This window comes from Capra hircus, chromosome 26 (genome assembly GCF_001704415.2).
Source record: "Capra hircus breed San Clemente chromosome 26, ASM170441v1, whole genome shotgun sequence".
NCBI lineage: Eukaryota > Metazoa > Chordata > Mammalia > Artiodactyla > Bovidae > Capra > Capra hircus.
Window position 1 is genome coordinate 48,526,463 of NC_030833.1, and position 23,326 is coordinate 48,549,788.

Consider the following 23,326-nt stretch of genomic DNA (forward strand, 5'->3'; position numbering starts at 1 on the left):
ATAGATGCAAAAATCCTTAACAAAATATTAGCAAACTAAATTAACGAATACAGTAAAAGGACCATAGACTATGAACTAGCTGGATTAATTTCAATGATGCAAGGATGGTTCAATATGTGTAAATCAATCAATGTGATACAACTCATTAAGAAAATGAGGGATAAAAATCATATGACCATCTCAAGAGAGTCAGAAAAAGCATCTATGAATGTCAACATTAATTCATGATAAAAAGAAAACTCTGAACAGAGTGGGTATGGAGGGAACATATCTCAACCTAACACTGGCTGTATACAGCAACCCCACAGCCAATATATTCAACAGTGAAAAGGGGAAAGCTTTTCCTCTAATATCAGGAATAAGACAAGGATAACCACTCTCACCACTTTTATTGAACAGAAGGGATCAGGATTTGGGGAAATTTTTCTTAAAATGCAAAAAGATTGAATATGTTTAAATGCTAATGGAAAGGAGCAAGGAGAGAGAGAATACAGATAGAGAAAAAAGAAGAAATGGTTCTTGAAAAAGTGATAGGAAAGGGATCCATGAGATAGGCAGAAAGATTTACTTTAGATAAAAAGAGAGCCCTTCTTCTACAACAAAATGAAAGAGAAAACAAAGGGTGTGGATGTAGCTAAATTTGTAAACCTTGTGGACGGGAGTTGAGGGAGTTTCCTACAATGGCTCTTAGTTTCTTTGTGGAAGACTAACTCACTTGGGGAGAAGTCCTCAGCGGAGAACTGGAAGGGAAGAATTCAGGGCTGAAAGCCCTTGTCGTGCTTATTGGAGCAAGTTGAGTTGGGTTAACAAGCAAGAATGTTGGATAAGACTGAGGATTCATTTAAGGTTGGTGATAATAATACCAACCTGCTGGGCTGCATGGTCTTTTTCAGGAGTCATTAGCTCAAGCACAGGCAGAAAAGCAGAAGACTGTTGCACTGGATTTTGGATAAGTGAAACAGATAGTTAGGGAGGTGACTAACTATCTGATAGATAGTCAAGTGGGGGCAGCATGGTATGAGACATATGAGAATAGAGAATACTGGTTAAGTGCTCATAATAGTAAAACACACTGGAAAATAAGGAAGTAGACGGAAGAGTGGGCTAATGAACAGGCAGAGTGTGGAGTTATCAGTGTACTGAGAACCCTGTGGAAGCCTAAGCACAATTATATTTATTAAATTGTATTAACAAACAAAAAGGAAAGGAACACGTGGTCAGAGGGTAAAATGTATGACATGACCGTGCAGAACCTGTAAACGGTTGTGTGCATGCTTAATTACCCAGCCATGTCTGACTCTTTGCGATCCCAGGGACTGTAGCCCACCAGGCTCCTCTGTCCATAGGGATTTTCCAGGCTAGCATGCTAGAGTGGGTTGCCATGCCTCCTCCAGGAGATCTTCCCAATCCAAGGATAGAACCCAGGTCTTCTGCACTGCAGGAAGATTCTTTATCAGCTGAACCACTTTAAGACTCAGGTTATCAACTATCACAGCAGTAGAATTATACAGTGCCTAAGTGTCTACTGGCTTCCCCGTGGTTCAGACGGTAAAAAATCTGTCTACAATGCGGGAGACCTGGGTTCTGTCCCTGGGTTGGGAAGATCCCCTGGAGAAGGGAAAGGCTACCCACTCCAGTATAATGGCCTGGGAGAATTCCATGGACTGTGTAGTCCATGGGGTCGCAAAGAGTGTTTCACTTTCAAGAGTCTTGAGTATAGATGAAATATCTTTTACCTTGGGAATGAGGTATTCTCTGAACTTAACATCCTGAGTTGCTACGTGGGGCAGATTGCTGGGGGTAAGGTCAATGTATCTCTGGATCTCATGCATCACAGCATCTGTGTAGGGCATGCAGCTCCTGTCCTGCATGCAGGGGCTTCGATTTCTGCCAACCACACGGTCAATTTCTTCCTGAACTTTAGCTGGCAAGATAGGAATCAGAATTTAGGTCAAGTGATAAAGACATTTTTTATCTTCTTAATCATGGTTACATTGGAAAATTTGTTGTCTCAAAAGGATATAATTGAAAAGAATTTTTCATTTGTATATAACTTTTTTAGAGTGAATCTTTTTGACAAAGGACTGTGATTTTGCTGAGTCAATCCTTTCATTACAAATGCATTTGAGTAGAATTATCTTTTGACAACAATATATTTATCTGGACTTAGAAAGCTTTATCAAGCAATACCCTTTTAGAGAGAGAGGAAGGCTAATGCTTTCCAGATCCTAGGATAACTCTCTTTACTACATTTGACATGATGCAGATCAATGATACTCCGCCACAGAAAACAACAGTGACCTCAGCCCTTGAAACCTCTGCTACTGATTAAATGTTTCATTATGAGTTTTACTCTAATTTGAATTTAATTCATCCAATTATAGGAAGATCTACTAATGATTAATTTTTTTTCTTGTACAATATCTAGGCAGATGAAGAATGTTTCATCTTGTCCCCCATCTCTGATCCTACCTGTGACCTCTGGGTGCTTCAGCAGGAGCAGGAGCCCATATCTCAGAGTGAGGCTCATTGTTTCTGTTCCAGCACTAAATACGTCCCATACAGTGGTGATCAAGTTGTCCATGGTAAATTCAGAATGTTTATTGTGTTTTTCCTAGCAATGATGTATTAGGATTACTTGATAAATAAAAGAACCTTATAAATAATCTAAAATAATTCCATATGACATCACAATTTTTTTTAATTTACTCATTTGACAAATTAAGCCAAACATTAGAGAGTGTTATAGATGAAGGTAAAGTTAGATGAGTTGTTAGAATTGCTTCAGTTAAAACATAGAGTTAAACTTCCAAGTCTTTCTAATTCTTCACTTTTGATACTCACTAAAGCAAATCAGTTCATCAGTAATTTCTAACTTGTCTCTTATCAAGTCATCACTGCTACTCACTGTCAATTCAAGCATCTATTATTTCATCATATCTGAAGTTCTCACTCAAGTATTCAGAATCACCTACCCTCAAACTGCAACACTATTCCCAAAAATCATCAGTCATTGCACCCATGACAGTTTCTCAGTTACAATCAAGATAATCTCTAAAAATTTCACATACTTCATCACTGCACTTATCCTTCCCTGGACCAATTTTGTCATCTCTGCTAATCTAAGCCAGAGTTTTCTCAAAACCTCAGCTCTTTCCTACTATCTTTCCAATAGTAAGCCTTTTCTTGATTCCCACCAATTCCTGCTTTCTCTCATTTGTTACATCATCCATTCATGGAATTTATATGACGTAAAAGAATATGCTGTCTATCAATAATCTTGGATGTGCCTATTTGTATGTGAGTGCTTCAACCTGTCCCCAAATAAAGAACCAGCTTTAACGTGGTAACTATGAAAACTTCCAAATAATTTTCAGTGACAATTCATAAATATCTCAAGACATCCATTATGGTTTGTATAAGCAATATTCATTCTTGTATGTGCAAGCAGTGAACACATCTTTAAGAAGGAGCATTTGTTCTAATAAACCAATTTCAGTGAGAAGAACAAAGCTATTCCATGTGTCACATCACCCCACTCACAAAGATGAAGTAGCAAATCTGGGTTCCATTTTACCTTTTCCATTTTAATCAGAAAGTAATCAATAAAATCTTGAGGGTTATTGAGGTCCAGGGATTCTTGGTGTTTCTTTATTTCCTCCAAAATAAACTTTCTTTGCTCAGTTATGTTTTTAATTATTGTATTATGACTTCCTGGGAAATAGCGTAGTAAAGAGGGGAAAGCATTGAAGAGCTGAAAGATGAAAGAATCATTCATTAATTTATTCAGCAAACTTTTACGGGCCCATATTATGGATCAACACATTGCTATAAAATGAGTAGATTAAGATGAGTAAGACATGCATCTTACACTAGAATATATTTGAGATTGAGAGGGAACTGATAAATTGGCTGGAGTAACAGCATGGACAGGTTACCAACTAATTTCAAAACCATTCATGTTGATGTATGGCAAAACCAATACAATATTGTAAAGTAATTAACCTCCAATTAAAATAAATAAATTTATATTTTAAAAAAAACTATTCAAATTCATTTCTAACCATAGCTCTCTGAAGAAATTCAGGATCATACTACCATCTTTCCAAATGAGGGTACTGAGATTCACAAAGGCTAATCAGTTTAAGACACAAAACTAGTGAAAGAGGTAGAACCCAGTGTTCACTCCAGTTTACCCTACATGTATGTCTACAGAGAGTCACCTAAAAAATGTGCAGGGATTGCATGCTTTTTGTTATAGCTTTTATGAAAATATAGCTGATGTGTGCAATATTTATTCATTTCAGGTGTACAAAATTGTGATTTGACATTTATATACATTACAAATTTTTCACCATGGTTGGTTTAGGAACCCTCTGTCATCATACAGCTATTGAAATGTTATTGACTATTCCTTGTGCTGTATATTATATCCCTGTGACTTTATTTTATAACCAGAAATTCAGACTTTTAATCTCCTTCATCTATTTCATTCATGCCCACATTCTATCCCCTCAGGTGATCACTAGTTTATTCTCTGGGTCTATGAGTCTCTGTTTTGTTTTGTTTGTTTTCATTTTTAAATTCCAAATATGAAGTAAATCACATGGTATTTGTCTTTCTCTGCCTGACATTTTCCCTTTAGCATAATATCTTCTATGCCCATCCATACTGTCATAAACAGTGCTATTCAATCTGTTATATGGCTGAATAAATTTCCATTGTATATATACAAACTATATTTTCTTATCCATTCATTCTTTGATAGATACTAAGGTTGCTTCTATATCTTGACTATTGTAAACAAAGGTACAGTGAACATAGGGGTACACATACATTTTCAAATTATTGTTTTTATTTCCTTTGGATAAATACCCAGGACTGGAATTGCTGACCTGTACATTAGTTCTAGTTTTAATTTTTTGACGAGCTTGCATATTGTTTTCCATAGTGCCTGCATCAACTTACATTCCCACCAACAGTTCATGAGGGTTCCTTTTTCTCCACATTCTCCCCAACACTTGTTATTTCTTTTTGACAAGAGCTATTCTGACTGGTATGAGGTCATATCTCATTGCGGTTTTGATCTGCATTTTCCTGATTACTTGTGATGCTGAATATATTTTCATATGTTTATTGGACATCTATATATCCTCTTTGGAAAAATGTTTATTCAAGTCCTCTAGACACTTTTTTATTTATTTTGAGTTTGCTTTTCTGTTTTGATTTTTAATTGCATGTATTCTGTGTGAATTTTTTATATTAATCCCTTGTCAGAAATATTGTTTGGAAATGTCTTTTCCCATTTAATAGGTAACTGTTTTGTTCCACTGGCATCCTGTCTTTTTGCTGATTTTAAAAAATGTTTTCAGATTTTCACTGTTGAGTATGATGTTAGCTATGGGCTTGTCATTATGGCCTTTATTACATTTTGAGGTGTATTCCTTCAATACTCACTCATGAAGTGCTTTTGTCATAAATGGATGCTGAATTTTTTTAAGTTTTTAAACATAATTTGCGATCATAAATTTTTCCTTTCATTTTGTTAATTTAATGTATCAGTTTGAATGATTTGCAGATATGGAATCACTCTTGCATTGCTGGGATAAATTTAACTTAATCGTGGTTTGGGCTTTCCTGATAGCTCAGCTGGTAAAGAATACGCCTACAATGCAGGAGACCCTTGTTCAATTCCTGGGTCAGGAAGATCCACTGGAGAAGAGGTAGGCTACCCACTCCAGTATTTTTGGGCTTCCCTTGTGGCTCAGCTGGTAAAGAACCCGCCTGCAATGCAGGAGACCTGGGTTTGATCCCTGGGGTGGGAAGATCCCCTGGAGAAGGGAATGGCCACTCTGGTATTCTAGCCTAGAAAATTCCATGGACTGTATAGTCCATGGGGGTTGCAAAGAGTCAAACGCAACTCAGCGACTTTCACTACACAATCATGTGGTTTATGGCCCTTTTAATGTATTGGTGAATTCTGTTTGCAAATATTTTATTGAGAATTTTTGAGAAAGTGTTCCTTTCTCTTCAAATTTTTGGAAAAGTTGAGAAAGACATGTATTAACTCATCTCTAAATCTTTAATAGAATTGACCTGTGAGGCTATCTGGTCCTATATTTTCAATGATGGAAGTGTTTAGATGATTATTTCAATTTGATTACTAATGATCATCAGTCTGATTAGATTTTCTGTTTCTTCCTGATTTAGTCTTGGTATGTTTTGTGTTTCTGTGAATGCACACGTTTTTTCTAGGTATCCAGTTCACTGGTATGTAATTGTTCATAGTGGTGATCATGATCCTTTGAAGTGTTGTGATATCAGTTGTAATACTTCTCTCTTTCATTTCTGATTTTATCTATTTGGATTGTCTCTCTTTTTATCTTGATGACTCTGGCTAAGGTTTATCAATTTTTGTTTATCTTTGCAAGAACCAGCTTTTAGTTTCATTGATCTTTTCTAATGTCTACAGTTAATGTTTCATTTATTTAATCTCTGACCTTTATTATTTCCTTCCTTCTACTAACTTTGGGCATTGTTTGTTCTTCTTTTCTAGTTATTTCATGTGTAAAGTCAGATTGTTTTTCTGAGTTATTTTTAGTTTCCTGGAGTGATAGGGCTGTTTTCTACAAAACTCCCTCTTAGAACTGTTTTTGTTTGTCACAAAGATTTTTAAATGTTCTATTTCTCACTTCAATTATCTCAAAATATTTTCATTTCCTCTTTGATTTATTTATTGACCTATTATCCGATCCTTTATATTTTTTCTAGTTATTTTTTTCTTGTGATTGATTTCTAGTTTCACACAGTTGTGGTTACAAGAGATGCTTGATATGATTTCAATTTCTTGAATTTATTGACATAATTAATTTGTTTGTGACATAACACAATCTATCCTGGAGAATGTTTCATGTACACTTGAACAGAATGTGTATTTGACTGCATTTGGATAGAATGTTCTGTATAAATCTGATCTAATGTGTTGCTTAACACCAATTTTTCCTTATTAAGTTTAGATCTGCATGATTTATTTATTGGTGCAAATGGTGTGTTAAAGTCTCATACCATTATTATATTATGATCAACAACTCCCTTTATGTATATTAATATTCACACCCTTTTTTAGTAATGAATATACTCACCAGCAATATTAAGTTAATGCCTAAACTATGTAGCTTAGTTTTATTTAGGCATTTTATACCCTGAGAAATATACGTGTTAAATCTCTTCAGTCATATTCAACTTTTTGTGGCCCTATGGATTGTGGGTTGCCATGCCCTCTTCCAGGAGACCTTCCTCACTCGGGGAATGGAACCTGTATCTCTTATACCTCCTACATTGGCAGATGCCTTTTTTACTACTAGCACCACCTGGAAAGCCCTGAGAAATATACATGTTGCCCTTATTCACCTGGCTATTTCTAATCCTAAAGGTTATTGGCTCCTTTTTAAGTAGTACCTTCATGACTTAATACTTTTGCTAGACACTGAAGAAATTTATTAAGGCTGGTAGCTTGTATCAAACTAGCTAGAGAATTGAGAAATCTAGCTTCTAAGTTCGGAGAAGGCAATGGCACCCCACTCCAGTACTCTTTCCTGGAAAATCCACGGATGGAAGAGCCTGGTAGGCTGCAGTCCATGAGGTCGCTAAGAGTAGGACACGACTGAGCAACTTCACTTTCACTTTTCACTTTCATGCATTGGAGAAGGAAATGGCAACCCACTCCAGTGTTCTTGCCTGGAGAATCTCAGGGATGGAGGAGCCTGGTGGGCTGCCATCTATGGGGTCGCACAGTGTCGACACGACTGAAGCGACTTAGGAGCAGCAGCATCACCTTCTAAGTCTAGCTCATTCTTTTTCTTGGTTAGGCTACTTTGGAAAATACATTTAATATCTCTGGGTGAATTTGTATGTTCCAAAAAATGAGGAATAGGATATTTGTCCTCTATGATCCTTCCCAAATGGAAAACATCATAACCTTACATTCCACATAGAATTTTAGTTATAAAGGATGTACCACATATGTTATTAACTTTTCCTGACATATACTCTCATAAAAAACACATTTTATATACCACTGTCTTTATCTATAGATATACAAATCAGGGGGTTAAAAAGGTTTCTGAAAAAAATATTTTGCTATAATTGATGCACTACAATATTATATTTTTCTTTTTATTACTATATTTCACATTTATTACTATATTTCACTCAATTCATTAGCTAAATTGAATCAATAACTCACTGATCAGTTACAGGTGATAGTCTGAGTAACATTACCCATTTTGATAGAACACAAAGGGATGAGGAAGGATAAGCAATCAATTAGCTAGAAAATTGTTTCCCATTTAAAGAGAATCTTCACCTTACCTCTATCCAGGGGGTGCTTACAAGCATTGCATTTTCATTAAAATATTTTATCAAGGTTAGCAGTTTCTCATCACTATACTCAAAACGATTCCGGAAAACAATGGAGCATATCACATTGCAGGGAGCACAGCTCAGAAGTAAAGTAGGATCACAAGGAGATCCTAAGAAGTCAATATAAATGTTAGAAAATATTCTAGTGTAAATCTTACATTTACTGTTTAAAGAAAGTAAGAAGGGTTGAATTCCAAGATTTTTTTTTGTAATTATAGGAACAACCTGGACATGCAATTATCACTATTCAACATGCCTAAAATAAAATTTATTGTGTTTTCCCAAGAAAAATTATCTAATCCAGTGTGATTTACTTATTTTCCCTCCAAGTGTTCTCCTATTTATGTCATTCTCCAAATAACAGCCACAAGGTAATTCACAAGAAAAAGGTTATTTTAAAATGTCTTTAATGTTGCCAGATTTAGCCCTCTGTCGATGCTTCTTCATCATGCCTACAGGAAACAGCAATATCATAAGAAAACCAAGAGACTGGGGAGAGTTGAAATAATATTTCAAAAATGCAGTTGAAAAAAGTGGACTGGTCAGAATGGTCGTCATAAAAAAATCCACAAACAATAAATACTGGAGAGGATGTGGAGAAAAGGGAACCCTCCTGCACAGTTGGTAGGAATGTAAACAGATACAGCCTCTTTGGAAGACAGTATGGAGATTCCTTTAAAAACTAGGAATAAAACTGCCATATGACCCATCAATCCCACTACTAGGCATTATGCTGAGGAAACCAAAATTGAAAAAGACACATGTATATGTACCACAGCTTTCTTATCCATTCATCTGCTGATGGACATCTAGGTTGTTTCCATGTCCTGGCTATTATAAACAGTGCTGCGATGAACATTGGGGTACATGTGTCTCTTTCAATTCTGGTTTCCTCGGTGTGTATGCCCAGCAGTGGGATTGCTGGGTCATAAGGTAGTTCTATTTGCAATTTTTTAAGGAATCTCCACACTGTTCTCCATAGTGGCTGTACTAGTTTGCATTCCCACCAACAGTGTAGGAGGGTTCCCTTTTCTCCACACCTTCTCCAGCATTTATTGCTTGCAGATTTTTGGATCACAGCCATTCTGACTGGTGTGAAGTGGTACCTCATTGTGAGTATTACTCAGCCGTTAAAAAGAATTCATTTGAATCAGTTCTGATGAGATGGATGGAACTGGAGCCAATTATACAGAGTGAAGTAAGCCAGAAAGAAAAACACCAATACAGTATACTAACACATATATATGGAATGTAGGAAGATGGCAATGACGACCCTGTATGCAAGGCAGGAAAAAAGACACAGATGTGTATAATGGACTTTTGGACTCAGAGGGAGAGGGTAAGGGTGGGATGATTTGGGAGAATGGCATTCTAACATGTATACTATCATGTAAGAATTGAATCGCCAGTCTATGTCTGACGCAGGGTGCAGCATGCTTGGGGCTGGTGCATGGGGATGACCCAGAGAGATGTTGTGGGGAGGGAGGTGGGAGGGGGGTTCATGTTTGGGAACGCATGTAAGAATTAAAGATTTTAAAATTTAAAAAATTTTAAAAAAAGAGAGATATGTCTATACTGCAAAAAATAAATAAATAAATAAATAAAATAAATGGGAAAAGAATTTGAAAAAAAATAGACACATGTATATGTAAAACTGAATCATTTTGCTGTATGCTTGAGACTAACACAACACTGTTGATCAATTATATTCCAATATAAAACAAAAATTTAAAAAGACAACTATGCTATAAAAAAAAGAAAAAGACACATGTACCCCAATGTTCACTGAAGGATTATTTGCAATAGCTAGGACATGAAAGCAACCTAGATGTCCATCAACAGATGAATGGATAAAGAAGCTGTGGTACATATATATAATGAATATTACTCAGGCATAAAAAGGAATGCATCTGAGTGTGTTCTAGTGAGGTGGACAAACCTAGAGCCTATTACACAGAGTGAAATAAGTCAGAAAGAGAAAAGCAACTGTTGTATATTAACTCATAAATATGGTGTCTAGAAAGACAGTACTGATGAAACTATTTTCAGGGTACAAATGGGTGCAGACATAGAGAACAGACATATGGACACAGGTCGGTGGGAAAAGGAGAAAGTGGGATGGATGGAGAGAGTGTCATGGAAACATATACGCTAACGTATGTAAAATAGATACCAAAGGGAATTTGCTGTATGAATCAGGAACCTCAAGCCAGGGTACAACCTAGAGGGATAGAAAGGCGTGGGAGGTAGAAGGGAAGTTCAAGAGGGAGAGGACATATGTATACCCATGACTGATTCATGTTGATGTATGGCAGAAACCAACACAATGTTGTAAAACAATTATCTTTCAATTAAAAACAAATAATTTTTTTAAAAAAGAAAAAAATTGGAGCATGCTTTTTATGTAGAAGAAAAGAACAGTGACAGAAATTGGAGTTACATTCAAATATTTTAAAAATATATTATGGTATTAGAAACAGGCTTCCCAACCAAAATAAAGAATATGACTAGCTTTATTCCTGTTTGATAACAATTTGTAAGCCTCGTCTTTTCTTCTTCTACTGACATCTAGACTAGGTGACTTTAAAGAAAGCTCAAGTGATACTTCATTGCAACAAGAACAAAATTTAAAGAACATAAGGTCTGGTTTTTCACTGAGAACCTTCAACCCCAATCTATCCCCAAAAGACCATAAAAATCTCAAGGCTGCATCCTTTCTCTGCTCTCTCAAGCCATTTTTGGATCTGGTTTCTAGCCACCTGCCCTTCACAGAAAGCCTCAAGCCGCCTGCCCTTCACAGAAAGCCTCATTACATGTGTAATAGACCTTTTCGTATCCTATTGAGATGTGTGTATTCTACCATTCTCAACATCTAAACTAAATTTTCGATGGGAGGTCCACCCTGCCTCTGCCTGGTTACTACCGCAATACTATACTCCAAAAGGAAAAAGTCTATCAGGGATTAAAAAGTAGAAGTTACAAGGAAAAAGGTTACGCCCAACATGTAAAATAAACTTCCAACAGTCAGTTAACCAGTGACAAACTCAATTCAGTTCAGTTCAGTTCAGTCGATCATTCATGTCTGACTCTTTGCAACCCCACGGACAGCAGCACACTGGGCTTTGCTGTCCATCACCAACTTCTGGAGCTTGCTCAAACTCATGTCCATCGAGTCGGTGATGCCATCCAATCATCTCATCTTCTGTCATCCCCTTCTACTCCTGCCTTCAATCCTTCCCAGCATCAGAGTATTTTCCAATGAGTCAGTTCTTCCCATCAGGTAGTCAAAGTAATGGAGTTTCAGCCTCAGCATCAGTCTCTTCAATGAATATTCAGGACTGATTTCCTTGGGATTGACTGGTTGGATCTCCTTGCAGTACAAGGGAATCTCAAGAGTGTTCTCCAATACCACAGTTCAAAAGCATATATTCTTCAGCACTCAGCTTTCTTTATAATCCAACTCTCACATCCATACTGACTGCTGGAAAAACCACAGGTTTAACTAGATGGACCTTTGTTGGCAAAGTCATGTCTCTACTTTTTAATATGCTGTCTAGGTTGGTCATAGTTTTTCTTCCAAGGAGCAAGCACCTCTTAATTTCATGGCTGCAGTCACCATCTGTAGTGATTTTGGAGCCCAAAAAAGTACAATCCCTCACTGTTTCTATTGTTTCCCAGTCTACTTGCCATGAGGTGATGAGACTGGATGCCATGATCTTAGTTTTCTGAATGTTCAGTTTTAAGCCAATATTTTCATAACTTTTTCACTCTCCTCTTTCACTTTCATCAAGAGGCTCTTTAGTTTTTATTCACTTTCTCCTGTAAGGATGGTGTCATCTGTGTATTTGTGGAGAAGGAAATGGCAGCCCACTCCAGTACTCTTGCCTGGAGAATCCCATGGATGGAGGAGCCTGGTGACCTACAGTCCACAAGATCGTGAAGAGTCGGACATAACTGAGTGAATTCACTTTCACTTTTCACTTTCATGCATTGGAGAAGGAAACTGTAGCCCACTCCAGTGTTCTTGCCTGGAGAATCCCAGGGATTGGGGAGCCTGGTGGGCTGCCGTCTATGGGGTCACCCAGAGTCGGACATGATTGAAGTTACTTAGCAGCAGCAGCAGTAGCAGCATATGTGTATTTGAGTTTATTGATATTTTCCCAGCAATCTTGATTCCGCTTGAGCTTCATCCAGCCCAGCAATTCATATGATGTACTCTGCATATAAGTTAAATAAGCAGGGTGACAATACACAGCCTCAATGTACTCCTTTCCTAATTTGGAACCAGTCTGTTGTTCCATGTCTGGTTCTAACTGTTGCTTCAGACCTGCCTACAGATTTCTCAGGAGGTAGGTCAGGTGGTCTGGTATTCCCATCTCTTTCAGAATTTCCACAGTTTGTTGTAATGCACACAGTCAAAGGCTTTGGCATAGTCAATAAAGCAGAAGTAGATGTTTTTCTGGAACTCTCTTGGTTTTTTGATGATCCACCAGATTTTGGCAATTTGATCTCTGGCAATTTCCTCTGCCTTTTCTAAATCCAGATTGAACATCTGGAAATTCATAGTTCACATGATGTTGAAGACTGGATTTGAGAATGTTGAGCATTACTTTGCTAGCATGTGTTCAGTTCAGTTCAGTTCATTCACTCAGTCCTGTCCGACTCTTTGCGATCTCATGAACCTCAGCACGCCAGGCCTCCCTGTCCATCACCAACTCCTGGAGTTCATTCAGACTCACGTCCATCGAGTCAGTGATGCCATCCAGCCATCTCATCCTCTGTCGTCCCCTTCTCCTCCTGCCCTCAATCTTTCCCAGCATCAGGGTCTTTTCAAATGAGTCAGCTCCTTTCAGCTTCAATGTCAGTCCTTCCAGTGAGCACCCACAACTGATCTCCTTTAGGATGGACTGGTTGGATCTCCTTGCAGTCCAAGGGACTCTCAAGAGTCTTCTCCAACACCACAACTCAAAAACATCAATTCTTCAGCACTCAGCTCACTTTATAGCTCAACTCTCACATCCATACATGACTGTTGGAAAAACTATAGCCTTGACTAGATGGACCTTTGTTGGCAAAGTAATGTCTCTGCTTTTTAATATGCTGTCTAGGTGGGTCATAATTTTCTCTCCAAGGAGTAAGTGTGTTTTAATTGCATGGCAGCAATCACCACCCGCAGTGATTTTGGAACCCCCCAAAAATAAAGCTTGCCACTGTTTCCACTATTTCCCCATTCATTTGCCATGAAATGATGGGACCGGATGCCATGATCTTCGTTTACTGAATGTTGAGCTTTAAGCCAACTTTTTCACTCTCCTCTCTCACCTTCATTAAGACGCTCTTTAGTTCTTCTTCACTTTCTGCCATAAGGGTGGTGTCATCGGCATATCTGAGGTTATTGATATTTCTTCCCGGCAATCTTGATTCCAGCCTGTGCTTCTGCCAGCCCAGTGTTTCTCTTACAGCTCTGCATGTAAGTTAAATAAGCAGGGTGACAATATACAGCCTTGACGTACTCCTTTCCCTATTTGGAACCAGTCTGTTGTTCCACGTTCAGTTCTGTTGCTTCCTGACCTGCATACAGGTTTCTCAAGAGGCAGGTCAGGTGGTCAGGTATTCCCATCTCCTTCAGAATTTTCCACAGTTTATTGTGATCCACACAGTCAAAGGCTTTGGCATAGTCAAGAAAGCAGAAATCGATATTTTTCTGGAACTCTCTTGCTTTGTCCATGATCCAGTGGATGTTGGCAATTTGATCTCTGGTTTTTCTGCCATTTCTCAAACCAGCTTGAACATCTGGAAGTTCGTTGTTCACATATTGCTGAAGCCTGGCTTGTAGAATTTTGAGCATTACTTTACTAGTGTGCAAGATGATTGCAATAGTGTGGTAATTAGAACATTCTTTGGTATTGCCCTTCTTTGGAATTGGAATGAAAATTTCCCAGTCCTGTGGCCACTGCTGAGTTTTCCCAATTTGCTGACATATTAAGTGCAGCGCTTTCACAGCATCATCTTTCAGAATTTGAAATAGCTCAACTAGAATTCCATCACCTCCATTAGCTTTGCTCATACACACTTACCTAGAGCCAGACATCCTGGAATGTGGTGAGATGAGTGCAATTGTGTGGTAGTTTGAGTATTCTTTGGCATTGCCTTTCTTTGGGATGGGAATGAAAAATGAATTTTTCTAGTCCTGAAGCCACTGCTGAGTTTTCCAAATTTACTGGCATATTGAGTGCAGCACTTTCACATCTTTTAGGATTTAAAATAGATCATCTGGAATTCCATCACCTCCACTAGCTTTGGTTGTAGTGATGCTATCTAAGGCCCACTTGACGTCGCATTCCAGGATGTCTGGCTCTAGGTAAGTGATCACACCATTGTGATTATCTCGGTCATGAAGATTTTTTGTGTGTAGCTCTGTGTATTCTTGCCACCTCTTCTTAATATCTTCTGCTTCTGTTAGGTCTATACCATTTCTGTTTTATTGTGCACATCTTTGCATGAAATATTCCTTTGCTATCTCTCATTTTCTTGAAGAGATCTCTAGTCTTTCCCACTCTATTTTTCCCCTCTATTTCTTTGCATTATTCACTAAGGAACACTTTCTTATCTCTCCTTGCTATTCTTTGGAACTCTGCAGTCAAACTGGGCAACCCCATGAGTACGAGGTCTCATAGTTAGGTGAAATTGAGCAGAGTCTGGGTGGTCATCAGTGAGGAAGCTGAGAGAAGGCTATATTAATCATGGGGGAAATGAATCAGCTAATAATAATTTCTGTGTGAAATACAAATGAGGTGGACAAAACCACTTACAAGTAATGTGTATCAAATTTCAGTATTCATTGATTTACTAATTCCATTTCAGAAATTTTATTCTAGAAAGTAATCAAGACAGTGGTCCTAAGATGGCAGAGAATAGGATGGGGAGAACACTTTCATCACAAATTCATCAAAAGAACATTTGAACGTTGACTAAATTCAACAAAACAACTTCTGAATGCTGGCAGAAGACATCAGGCACCCAAAAAAGCAGCCCATTGTCTTTGAAAGGAGGTAGGAAAAATATAAAAGATAAAAAGCAAGACAAAAGAGGTAGGGACAGAGCTCTGTCCCAGAAAGTGAGTCTTAAAAAAGAGAGGTTTCCAGACACCAGGAAACACTCTCACTGGCGAGTCTGTGGTGAGTCTTGGAACCTCAGAGGTCAACATAACCAGGAGGAAAAATAAATAAATAATTAAACCCACAGATTACGTGTGCAACATTATTTCCCAGTGGAGAAGCAATGCAGACGCAAACATCCACCACTAACTAGCAAGCGGGGGCTGGGCAGCTAGGTGTGGGCTGCATTGCTTAGAGTAAGGACCTGGCCTGAATTGCTTGGAGTAAGGACCAGGACTGAATGCCCCAAGGGCAATCTCAGGGAGGTAACTTGAAATAGCAACCCAGACTGTAGGATAGATACCCAGCGCAAAGCCCTAACCTAAGACACCACCAGGCCAGATCACAGAACAAAGGACTGAGCAGAGCTAGCTGGCTGCAGACCGGCCCATCCCCAACCAGAGACAGGCAGGCGAGGGCAGCCAGAGGTGGAAGGGGGCAATTTCGGCCCCAGAGAGGCATTATCTACCAAACTGCAAGCAGGTTTCGGTGCTAACCAAGACTTCATGGGATTCTGGACAATCAACATTCACTTGAGAAGCTGTGCCGGTTGTACACCCAGAAAACCGAATGGCAGGGACAGGGGAGGTGATGAGTTGCAGCAACCACGCTAGCCAAACACCTGGTCACCTGAGCTGCTCGGACCTGGGAAGGGCTCAAAACACAGGCCCAACTGAGTCTGCGCCTTTGAGGAATACCCGAGTACCTGAACCTGAGCAGCTCAGACCTGGGAAGTGCATACAACCCAGGGCAGGCATCAGACAGTTCCCGGCAGAGCAACCTAGAGACTAAGCAGTGTAGACAGAGAAAGCACATGTGCCGGGAGCAGTGGAAAACACAGTGGGGCCGAGACACTGCAAGGACACACCAGTGTTGTTTGCTTGCAGTGTTCCTCTTTCCCCACAGCATGACTGAACAAGTGAGCCTCAAAAAGTGTCCACCACCACCCCCTTGTGTCAGGGCAGAAATCAGACACTGAAGAGACCAGCAAACAGAAGAAGCTAAAACAGAGGGAACCGCCTTGGAAGTGACAGGTGCAATAGATCAAAACACTGTAGTTAACACCAACTACATAGGAAAGGACCTATAGAGCTTTAGAAGTATAAGCTGGATAAAGGAACTATCTGAAAATGAACTGACCCCACACTGTCCACAACAACACCAAAGAAAGTCCTCTATATAAATTTTATATTATCATTCTTTAAATTTAAAAAAAATTTATTGTTGAATCCTCTATTATTTGTTTAATTTCTATTTTTATAACCCACTATTACTTTGCAAAAAAAAGACCCTATTTTTTAAAGCAAACTTCATATATATATTTTATAATTTTTGTGATATTGTTCTTTTTTCTTTAATATTATATTTTTGAGAAACGAAGCTCTACTCTAGATTTTTAATCTTTGATTTTTAGTATTTGTTATCAATTTTGTACCTTTAAAAACCCAATCTTCAGTACCCATTTTTACTTGGGAGCAAGATTACTGGCTTGACTGCCCTCTCCCTCTTTAGACTCTACTTTTTCTCTACTAGATCGCCTCTATCTCCTCCCTCCCCCTTCGCTTCTTTAGCCAACTCTGTGAATCTCTTTGTGTGTTCCGGACGGTGGAGAACACTTAGGGAACTGTATACTGGCTGGATCTGTCTCTGTGTTTGATTTCCCCCTTTATTCTCCTGGTCACCTCTGTCTCCTTCCTCCCTCTTCTCTTCTCTGTATAACTCTGTGAACATCTCTGGGTGGTCCACACTGTGGGGAGCACATAAGGAAGTGATTACTGGCTAGCTTGCTCTCTCATCTTTTGATTCCCCCTCTCCTTCTCCTGGTCACCTCTATCTCTCTCCTCCCTCTTCTTTTCTCCGTGTAACTCTGTGAACCTCTCTGGGTGTCCCTCACTGTGGAGAAACTTTTCAACTTTAACCTAGATATTATATCATTGGTGCAGTATAGATGGAGAAGTCTTGAGGCTACTGTAAGAATAAGACTTAAAACCAGAGGCAGTAAGCCCAAGTCAAAATCCAGAGAACACCAGAGAACTCCTGACTCCAGGGAATATTAATTGATAGGAGCTCAACAAATGCCTCCATACCTACACTGAAACCAAGCACCACCAAAGGGACAACAAGTTCCAGAGCAAGACGTACCATGCAAATTTTCCAGCAACACAGGAACATAGCCCTGAGCTTCAATATACAGGCTGCCCAAAGTCACTCCAAATGCATTGACATCTCATAACTCATTACTGGACACTTGATTGCACTCCAGAGAGAAGAAATCCAGCTCCACCCACCAGAACACTGACACAAGCTTTGCTAACCAAGAAACCTTGACAAGCCACCCATCCAAACCCACCCACAGCGAGGAAACTCCACAATAAAGAGAACTCCACAAACTGCCAGAACACAGAAAGGCCACCCCAAACACAGCAATAGAAGCAAGATGAAGTGGCAGAGAAATACCCAGCAGGTAAAGGAACAGGATAAATGCCCAAAAAAAATACAAAGGAGGAAGAGATAGGGAATATAACTGATAACGAATTCCAAATAATGATAGTGAAAATAATCCAAAATCTTGAAAACAAAATGGAGTTAGAGACAAATAGCCTGGAGACAAGAATTGAGAAGATGCAAGAAAGTTTTAACAAGGACCTAGAAGAAATAAAAAAGTCAATCAATAATGAATAATGCAATAAATGATATCAAAAGCACTCTGGAGGGAACCAACAGTAGAATAACAGAGGCAGAAGATAGGGTAAGTGAGGTAGAAGATATAATGGTAGAAATAAATGAAACAGAGAGAAAAAAAGAATTAAAAGAAATGAGGACAGCCTCAGAGACCTCTGGGACAATGTTAAATGCCCAAACATTCGAATCATAGGAGTCCCAGAGAAGAAGACAAAAAGACAGACCATGAGAGAATACTTGAGGAAATAATAGTTGAAAACTTCCCTAAAATGGGGAAGGAAATAATCACCCAAAGTCCAAGAAACTCAAAGAGTCCCCAACAGGATAAACCCAAAGCGAAACAGCCCAAGACATATACTAATCAAATTGACAAAGATCAAACATAAAGAACAAATATTAAAAGCAGCAAGGGAAAAACAACAAATAACACACAAGGGGATTCCCATAAGGATAACAGCTGATCTTTCAATAGAAACTCTTCAGGCCAGGAGGGAATGGCAGGACATACTTAAAGTGATGAAAGGAAATAACCTACAGCCCAGATTACTATACCCGGCAAGAATCTCATTCAAATATGAAGGAGAAATCAAAAGCTTTACAGACAAGCAAAAGCTGAGAGAATTCAGCATCATCAAACCAGCTCTCAAACAAATGCTAAAAGATCTTCTCTAGACAGGAAACACAAAAAGGGTGTATAAACTCAACCCAAAACAATAAAGTAAATGGCAACGGGATCATACTTATCAATAATTACCTTAAATGTAAATGGGTTGAATGCCCCAACCAAAAAAAAAAAAGACAAAGACTGGCTGAATGGATACAAAAACAAGACCCCTATATATGTTGTCTACAAGAGACCCACCTCAAAACAAGGGACACATACAGACTGAAAGTGAAGGGCTGGAAAAAGATAATCCTCACAAATGGAGACCAAAAGAAAGCAGGAGTAGCAATACTCATATCAGATAAAATAGACTTTAAATCAAAGGCTGTGAAAAGAGACATAGAAGGACACTACATAATGATAAAGGAATCGATCAAAGAAGAAGATATAACAATTACAAATATATATGCACCCAACATAGGAGCAATGCAATATGTAAGGCAAATGCTAAGAAGTATGAAAGGGGAAATTAACAATAACACAATAATAGTGGGAGACTTTAATACCCCACTAACACCTATGGATAGATCAACTAAACAAAAAATTAGCAAGCAAACAGAAATTTTAAATGATACAATAGACCAGTTAGCCCTAATTCATATCTATAGGACATTTCACCGTAAAACAATGAATTTCACCTTTTTCTCAAGCACACACAGAACCTTCTTTAGGATAGGTCACAACCTGGGCCATAAACTTAGCCTTGGTAAATTCAAAACCTTGAAATCATTCCAAGCATCTTTTCTGACCACAATGAAGTCAGATTAGATCTCAATTACAGGAGAAAAATATTAAAAATTCCAAAATATGGAGGCTGAACAACTCGCTGCTGAATATCCAACAAATCACAGCAGAAATCAAAAAAGAAATCAAATTATGCATAAAAATGAATGAAAATGATAACACAACAACCCAAAACCTGTGGGACACTGTAAAAGCAGTGCCAAGGGGAAGGTTCATAGCAATACAGACATACCTCAAGAAATAAGAAAAAGTCAAATAAATAACCTAACTCTACACCTAAAGCAACTAGAAAAGGAAGAAATAAAGAACCCCCGGGTGAGTAGAAGGAAAGAAATCTTAAAAATTAGGGTAGAAATAAACGCAAAAGAAACAAAAGAGACTATAGCAAAAATCAACAAAGCCAAAAGCTGGTTCTTTGAGAGGTTACAGAAAATTGACAAACCATGAGCCACACTCATCAAGAAACAAAGGGAGAAAAATATCAAATCAATAAAATTAGAAACGAAAATGGAGAGATCACAATAGACAACACAGAAATACAAAGGATCATAAGAGACTACTATCAGCAATTATATGCCAAAAAAAAATGGACAACGTGGAAGAAATGGACAAATTTCTTAGAAAAGTATAACTTTCTAAAACTGAACCAGGAAGAAATAGACAATCTTAACTGACCCATCACAAGTACGGAAATTGAAACTGTAATCAGAAATCTTTCAGCAAACAAAAGCCCTGGTCCAGACAGTTTCACAGCCGAATTCTACCAAAAATTTAGAGAAAAACTAACACCTATCCTACTCAACCTCTTCCAGAAAATTGCAGAGGAAGGTAAACTTCCAAACTCATTCTATAAGGCCACCATCACCCTAATACCAAACCAGACAAACATGCGACAAACAAAGAAAACTACAGGCCAACATCACTGATTAACATAAATGCAAAAATCCTTAACAAAATTCTTGCAAACAGAATCCAACAACGTATTAAAAAGATTATACATCATGACCAAGTTGGCTTTCTGCCAGGGATGCAAGGATTCTGTAATATCCACAAATCAATCAATGTAACACACCACATTAACAAATAGAAAGATAAAAATCATATGATTATCTCAATAGATGCAGAAAAAGCCTTTGACAAAATTCAACATTCATTTATGATAAAAATTCTCCAGAAAGCAGGAATATAAGGAACATACCTCAACATAATAAAATCTATATATGACAAACCCACAGCAAACATTATCCTCAATGGTGAAAAATTGAAAGTATTTCCCCTAAAGTCAGGAACAAAACAAAGGTGCCCATTCTCACCGCTACTATTCAACATAGTTTTGGAAGTTTTAGCCACAGCAATCAGAGCAGAAAAAGAAATAAAAGGAATCCAAATTGGAAAAGAAGAAGTAAAACTCTCACTGTTTACAGATGACATGATCCTCCAAATAGAAAATCCCAAAGACTCCACCAGAAAATTACTAGAGCTAATCAATGAATACAGTAAAGTTGCAGGATATAAATCAATGCACAGAAATCTCTTGCATTCCTATACACTAATAATGAGGAAACAGAAAGAGAAATTAAGGAAACAATTACATTCACCATTGCAATGAAAAGAATAAAATACTTAAGAATAGATGTACCTAAGGAAATTAAAGACCTATATATAGAAAATTATAAAACACTGGTGAAAGAAATCAAAGGGGACTCCAATAGATGTAGAAATATACCATGTTCATGGATCAGAAGTATCAATATATGAAAATGAGTATACTACCCAAAGCAATCTATAGATTCAATGCAATCCCTATCAAGCTACTGACGGTGTTTTTTGCAGAGCTAGAAAGAATAATTTCACAATTTGTATGGAAATACAAAAAACCCGCAAATAGCCAAAACAATCTTGAGAAAGAAGAATGGAACTGGAGGAATCAACCTACCTGACTTCAGGCTCTACTACAAAGCCACAGTCATCAAGACAATATGGTACTGGCACAAAGACAGAAATATAGATCAATGGAACAAAATAGAAAGCCCAGAGATACCTCCACGCACCTATGGACACCTTATCTTTGACAGGGGACAAGAATATACAGTGGAGAAAAGACAATCTCTTTAACAAGTGGTGCTGGGAAAACTGGTCACCACTTGTTAAAAATAAATGAAACTAGAACACTTTCTAATACCATACACAAAAATAATCTCAAAATCAATTAAAGATCTAAATGTAAGATCAGAATCTATAAAACTCCTAGGGGAGAATATAGGCGAAACACTCTCTGACATAAATCACAGAAGGATCCTCTATGACCCACCTTCCAGAATATTGGAAATAAATCCAAAAATAAACAAATGGGACCTAATTAAAATTAAAAGCTTCTGCACAACAAAGAAAACTATAAGCAAGATGAAAAGTCAGCCTTCAAAGACAGCCTTCAGAATGGGAGAAAATAATAGCAAATGAAGCAACTGACAAGCAACTAATCTCAAAAATATACAAGCAACTCCTGCAGCTCAACTCCAGGAAAATAAACGACCCAATCAAAATATGGGCCAAAGACCTAAACAGACATTTATCTGAAGAAGACATACATATGGCTAACAAACACATGAAAAGATATTTAACATCACTCATTATCAGAGAAATGCAAATCAAGACCACAATGAGGTACCATTTCATGCCAGTCAGAATGGCTGCTATCCAAAAGTCTACAAGCAATAAATGGTGGAGAGGGTGTGGAGAAAAGGGAACCCTCTTACATTGTTGGTGGGAATGCAAACTAGTACAGCCACTATCGAGAATAGTGTGGAGATTCCTTAAAAAACTGGGAATTGAACTGCCTTATGACCCCGCAATCCCATTGCTGGGCATACACACCGAGGAAACCAGAATTGAAAGAGACATGTGTACCCCAATGTTCATCACAGCACTGTTTATAATAGCCAGGACATGGAAACAACCTAGATGTCCATCAGCAGATGAATGGATAAGAAAGCTGTGGTACATATACACAATGGAGTATGACTCAGCCATTAAAAAGAATACATTTGAATCAGTTCTGATGAGATGGATGAAACTGGAGCCGATTATACAGAGTGAAGTAAGCCAGAAAGAAAAACACCAATACAGTATACTAACACATATATATGGAATTTAGAAAGATGGCAATGACGACCCTGTATGAAAGACAGCAAAAAAGACACAGATGTGTATAATGGACTTTTAGACTCAGAGGGAGAAGGTGGGATGATTTGGGAGAATGGCATTGAAACATGTATACTATCATGTAAGAATCAAATCACCAGTCTATGTCTGATGCAGGATACAGCATGCTTGGGGCGGGTCACGGTGATGACCCAGAGAGATGTTATGGGGAGGGAGGTGGGAGGGGGGTTCATGTTTGGGAACGCATGTATGCCCGTGGTGGATTCATGTCGATGTATGGCAAAACCAATACAGTATTGTAAAGTAAAATAAAGTAAAAATAAAAATTTTTAAAAAAGAATACATTTGAATCCGTTCTAATAAGGTGGATGAAACTGGAGCTGATTATGCAGAGTGAAATAAGCCAGAAAGAAAATCACCAATACAGTATAATAACGTATATATATAAGAGATATTTCATTATCCTGACCCGGCCATAAATTTATTTAAATAAATC

The 23,326-nt window shown here is 38.1% G+C and overlaps 1 protein-coding gene across 1 annotated transcript in view; it reads right to left on the reverse strand.

Annotated features, from left to right (window-relative positions):
• Positions 1 to 23,326, reverse strand: part of LOC106503891 (cytochrome P450 2C31) — a gene marked incomplete in the record, with an annotated part of 44,609 nt that overhangs the window by 20,814 nt on the left and 469 nt on the right. Inside the window, 4 exon segments of the mRNA XM_018041628.1 lie at positions 1,737 to 1,924; positions 2,473 to 2,614; positions 3,578 to 3,754; positions 8,371 to 8,531. Of these exon segments, the coding sequence (XP_017897117.1) occupies positions 1,737 to 1,924; positions 2,473 to 2,614; positions 3,578 to 3,754; positions 8,371 to 8,531 (668 nt within the window).